Source organism: Protopterus annectens, chromosome 3.part0 (genome assembly GCF_019279795.1).
Source record: "Protopterus annectens isolate FY-2018-M chromosome 3.part0, PAN1.0, whole genome shotgun sequence".
NCBI classification, from domain to species: domain Eukaryota; kingdom Metazoa; phylum Chordata; order Ceratodontiformes; family Protopteridae; genus Protopterus; species Protopterus annectens.
The window spans coordinates 583,557,296-583,563,295 of record NC_056731.1 but is presented as its reverse complement, the minus strand read 5'-3'; the positions used below and the strand labels follow the sequence as shown (position 1 = coordinate 583,563,295).

The window sequence follows — 6,000 nt, the reverse complement described above, 5'->3', positions numbered from 1 at the left end:
AATTTAGAACAGTTTGACAATAATCCATTGGTGTACTGATATAGCACACAAGAAAAGACAAAATACACTTCAAATGTGATAGTGATGAGCACAAACATTGTATATTTGGAGACTGCTGCCTAGGAGTGTGTGTAATGTCATCAAATCTAGAAATATTTATAAAAAAAAAAAAAAAAAAGTAATGAAAAGTTATGTGGAGAAAAAAGTAGCAGCAGATGAAAGGGCCAACAATAAGCTATCTGCAACAAAGTGCTCACTTTCAAAAGCATCAACAATAGAGGAATCTTTAAATTACATCCATCATTATCCGGGTGACTGACGAGTAAAATGCTCCATGATTAACCTCATAAAAAGTGTTTGGTAAGAGGGACCAGACAGTTAAGGGTGAGGTAGACTCCAAAGAAAGGCAGACTCTGTGGGAATGGTGCTACAGATCAACACTCCAACTTCTTACCTCGTGTAATTCTGTCTCCTACAATGGTGACTGCACACATTTGCATCTAGATGGTTCACGTGCCATTACCTTACTCTTGCTTTTATTTCTGCAGGGCAGTGACGGTCTGAAAGGTCATAACGTATGACTGGCTGTAATAGGCAATGACAGCAGTTATACAGTGCAGAGGTCAACACCTTTTCTTTACGGCAGAATTCTGTATTCGACCACCACATGTTCAATTAACATATGGGACAGGCATAAGTCTTTTCTGTTTTCTTAACCTGTATCAAGTATCAGTAGTTTCTTGTCATAACTGTAAGCGACAGATATGAACAGTATGAGTGGCAGGAAAAATTACAGGACTCTGTCAGCGTTCATGCCCTTATCACAGGAGAAGGGGACACTAGATTAAGAATGTCTAACCAAGGTGCACCTCTGAGGAATACACATAGTATAATTCTTCTACTAGCCACAGTGCAGCAAAAGAAAAACAAATATCACACTGGTTACAGATTACAGCAGGGAGCTTCCAAGATTTAAATTTGCAGATATGTAAAATACCATTGGGAAGACACATCTTTAGGGTTATGTCTCAATGTATATTGTTAATAGATGTATCTAATGTCACACCGTTAAATAAACTGTACTAAATTGGGGACTTAAAAGTCAAAGGCATAGTATGTTCTAAATACTTGAAATGCAGCCTAGGATAATTCAAATGGAAGTTTAAAAATCCATGCAAATGAACATTCTTGATTTCAGAGTAACAGTAGAATGATTCTTTCTTAGCAGTGGCAGTTATAACACACAACTGCTTTAGCTCCGTAGTCTTTCAAGGCATGGAAGACACCTAGAAATAAAGTCATACTTTCAAGAATCTGGAAGGCATAATCCGACCTGAATTACCAGCCAGCAAAGTGCAGTGCCTGTGGTGTATTATGATGTGCAAGTCCTCTCTGTATAATTGTTAACTGACTGAACATTCAGAAAGGACTGTAACACTCCTTTCTGCAGAGCAGATGACCACATTTCTCAGTAAATTACAGCTAACTCAGACAAACACTGAAAGGACTACACTTGAACAGGTAGCTTTTGTAAACTCCACCATGGTTCAGGCATCCTCTGATGTGGAAGTTACAGAATCTAAGTCACATTTCAAGCATACTTACTAGCAATGATGTAAGGCAGGCCATAGTCCAAGCATATGGCTACTGCACTATATCTAATCATATAGTTTTGAGGCTTGGCTCTATGAATTGCTACAATGATGGAGCTACTAAAGGAATTACACATACACAAAAAAGTAAGAATGATGGATAGCATAAATAGGATTTGAAGCCATACTCTCTTCTTAATTCCTGCTAAAGAGAGAGTGTCATTAGCTTGTTTTACTTTGCTGGTTTCTGTCACTCGATGTGTAACCTGTTCTACATAAACAGCTGCAAGTTCACAATATTAATGCTATTTGCACACAGCTGACAGATCGTCCATTTTGAAACTACTGAGATAGAAATTTCAGAAATAATGCTTGCAACCTGCTGACACGATACTCAAAGGAAAAATGTGGCTTCTTTTTGAGTTACTTGAGAAAAGGGGCAGAGTGTTTACAAAAGCACATCAAAGCATGTGGATTTATCTTGCAGTGCATTGGTCTGATCTGTTTTTTTAAGAAGCTCTAAGCAGATTATAATAGCAGCATAACATTTCTGTTTACTTGCAGAAGCATATGCAACACAAATTAATCTACCTTCACTAGACATAATTAAAACGAAACAGTTCTAATTTTCTGCAGCCTGAGTCTGGGAAGTTGAATTATAACATTCAAGCATGAGCTGAAGTCAATCTGTACCCTCTCCCACTTAAGTCAAAATCAGAGACAACCCCCCCCCCCCCCAGTATCTCCTCCAGGTGTCTAAAACCTGTACTTTATTCCTGTGTGTTGAATTAATTTATAAAGTGGAAACATTATTATTTTGAATCCAATGACCTAGAATGCTACTTTTTTAAAGATGGTGTGTAACATTATTCATAATGGTTTAAATTTTTATAACAGGATTTAGAATTTCAAGCAGTTATGCAGATGTATAGTGCGTGTTCCCTTTATTCTGTTTCAGAAATACACAAATGCATCACAGTATTTTTTTTCTTTTGCAAAATGTGTTAATAATGATACAATTAGTATTGCAAGACGGATATGGTATCCAAGCTTGAGAGTCAGACTCTGTCGGTTCTTTAGGATGTCATATTAGTTCATCTGTTTGATCTTTCTTGATACCCATAGTCCACAACAGAGGCTGGTCTGTTTTAACAGTCACCGTGCCACTTCCATCATAAGTATTTGAGGTACTCACAAGCACACCGAATTTCAGAAGTTGGTTGGCTATGAGACAAAAACAAAACAATTAACTTACAAAATGTAATAAATCTAGTTTTAAAACAAGCTTACAAGGCTAAATGTAATTTACTAAAATGTTAAAATATTAGCTATATAATAGAAGTCCTATGTAATTTCACTGTCTTATCTCCTTTGTCTTTTTTGGAATTGGAAATAAGGAAAAACTACAAGGCCTAAGCCTAAATGGCAGCCTCTGACACATTTTCTGAATTTGACTGCAGCTGCCTTTTAGTAGTCCTAATAAAAAAATGTTAAAATGGAGCTGAAGGGCTGTTTTACCAGTAGTTAGTGAAGCCACTTCAAACATAAATGTCTCTGTGTTCATAGGAAGTTACTAGGCTATTGACCTGCAGGTCATTTCAAGCTTAGCCATTTCATCCTAATGTAATACCACAGATACTCTAGTCAATACCCAGGACTGTATTTAGTAATGCCCATGTCGAAGAAGGTTGTGGGTGCTATCCCTCTTAAGAATTTACAGTGCCCTATCCACTTGTCTAGGCTCTTTCTGAACAGTGTCATAGAGGTGCTCTGTTTCACATGAATTGGCAGCCTATTCCAAAGACACGGCAATTGTTGGGAGACAAATCTGTCCCTCCAGCACATCCTATTCAAGTTGCAGGGCATATTTGGTCCCTGTAATGGGTAGCTCTAGTCCCAGTCCTGTTTGATTTATGGATGTGTGGGAAATTCATTAGGTTGGGTCGGAGATTGCTCTGAAAGTCCGGCATAAGTCTCCCATAAGACGTCTATATGATTCTGAGTACAGTGACAGGGACTTTAGTTGGTCTGTGTAAGGCACATGCTGGAGTCCCTTATTCTTCTTAGTTAGTTAGAAAACTCTTAGGTCTCTCTGCTGCATTGGGTGGTACATGTCGAAAGGGGTGTTGTACTAAATTATGGGCCTGATTAGTGATGAGTATAGTGGGGTTATAATCTCCTTTGCTCTAGAGGTGATGCCTTTACTAATCAAGTGTGCTATGTAGAAAGCCTTCCCTACTACAGTAGAAACATGGTGGTCAAAGTTAAGGTTGCAGTCTACTTGTGATCCCAGTTCTCTTACCACTTCATAGGTACATAGTTGTTAATTTGACAGAGTGAAGGGAATGATGATGCATTTCCTTGCATTCAGTTTGAGACCGTGACTAAGACACCAGTTATTGATCTGCGCAAGACCCCCCTGAAGTATACTAACATCATTTTAGTATTCAATAACTGCACCTTGTTTGCAGTCATCCGCAGTCTTGGTCAGACACTGCCCCTTAGTTTTGACCTGAACCTCTGAGAAGTATATAACAAACATTATGGGGCCCAGCATTGATCATTGTACACCCCACTGTTAGAGGTCTACTGGTTGATGTGGAGTCACCCACTTTGTGTTTGACCAGTAACCTATCTTCCAACAAAGGGGTTTACACTCCGTTTGCTAAGTTTATCAGTAATGCCCGAGTGTGGGATTGTGTCAAAAGCCTTTGGCAAGTTGAGGTATGCTGTGTGCACAGATATGCCCTCGTCAATGGCCTTGGTCACACTTTCGAAGAAATCCACCAGGTTTATCAAGCAGGATCTGCCCTTGACGAAGCTGAATTGGACCAGATCCAGGGTTTGGAGAAAACCTGCATCTTTATTTATGAGGTCCATGATGTTCAGTAGTCAAGTTTTATACAAGATGTTGTCAACATTAGTCCATCCATGAATGCATCTTCCCCCTTTTCCCATTTTTGCACATTGGGTCAGGGTGTTGCACCAAAAGCGACCATCATCTGGATCCATATCAGTGATAAGATTATGAGTTAGTTCACTGTTAATATTCAGAATTCACAAATAAGGTAATAACTGACAGAGTGCACTAAATTCACACATACATTTGTACGTTTCCTTTACAAGAAAATAGTGAAGTTTAAGAGATTTACAATCACTGAGACAGATTCATGACAAGGGGCAATTAGAAATGTTGATTTTGAACTGACTGACTGCAATAAGAATCTGACATGGAAATATTTACTCTTTTTCTGTTTTTTTTTTTTTTTTTAGTAGATTAATGCATTTATGTGAGAAAAATGGTACTGCCTGCGGCAGTTGGTACATTAGGAAGGCAGAACGAAAACGGGAACAGCAGCCAACTTCATCAGCATTTATTTCAGATTATGTCACTGAGAAATGTGCTCGACCATCACTCTTTAAACTGATATGTATGCTAAAGGTACCGTGGTGTCAAAAACTTTCAATACACTTATCGGGCGGTGCAGTGGTGCAGCAGTAGCATTGTCACCTCACAGCAAGAGGTTCTCCAGTGGGGTGCCTTCTGTGTGGAGTCTGGATGCCCTCCCTACATTCCTGTGGGTTTCCTCTCACATACCAAAGACATGCATCTGAGGCATTTCTCCCTGGGCCTCCACTGAAAATAGGCTCTGTCCTAGTCGGACTTTCCCGGTCAACAAATGTTAAACAAATAAACTATAAACATATGAAAAAGGCAGAAATGGAGTTTATATGATGAGACCTTTTACATCCATGACATTCATGCAAGTACATTTGTATCCACAAAGCATGCTTTCTGACAGTACTGGCTTCCATAATGGAGCACAGTCCTAATTAATATATATTACAGCCACAAATTTCCACATTTGTATGTTAAATCCCAATCTTTAAGGATAAAATTCACACATACTTTGTGAAATAGTGCTTAAAATAAGTGAAAAACTATATCTTTCCATACTTCCTGGCAATACATTATTAAAAAACTTTGTACATTTCAATATTCCAATGTAAATATAATTGTTTTTCAAAAATGTGTGAATGTTTAAGTATTCATTTTACTTGTATGTTAATCCACTGTTTCACATACAAAGATGAATGACTCAACAGCACATTCCAAAATATTGCAATACTTTTTAGTCTTAGCGGGCATTTATGTATCTTGCCAGCTTTCTCTGTCATCTTGACACATTTCAAATAACTGGAAGGGTCTGTGCTAGTCTGTACTTCTGTTTGGAACAGTAGCTAGGTTATCAGGCACCCTGTGCAGTTCTCTGATCTTCTACTCCCTCAACTGATGAGAAACACAAAAAAAAAAAAAAAAACAAGTCTGCTTTGTAACTGTAGCAAAATGCTTGCTACAAGGCTAACAAGCAGCTTGCTACAGTAAAAATGCCACACAAATGTTTCA

At 38.3% G+C, this 6,000-nt stretch overlaps 1 protein-coding gene across 2 annotated transcripts in view; it reads right to left on the bottom strand.

The window, feature by feature from the left end:
• Window positions 1-2,519: 2,519 nt before the first annotated feature.
• Window positions 2,520-6,000, bottom strand: part of TPK1 (thiamin pyrophosphokinase 1) — a 1,612,014-nt gene continuing 1,608,533 nt past the window's right edge. For both annotated transcript variants that reach the window (XM_044064986.1, XM_044064987.1), the window contains exon 7: window positions 2,520-2,816. In XM_044064986.1, coding sequence (XP_043920921.1) covers window positions 2,677-2,816 — 140 coding nt within the window. In that variant the 3' untranslated portion in view covers window positions 2,520-2,676. The remainder of the gene's footprint in view (window positions 2,817-6,000) is intronic.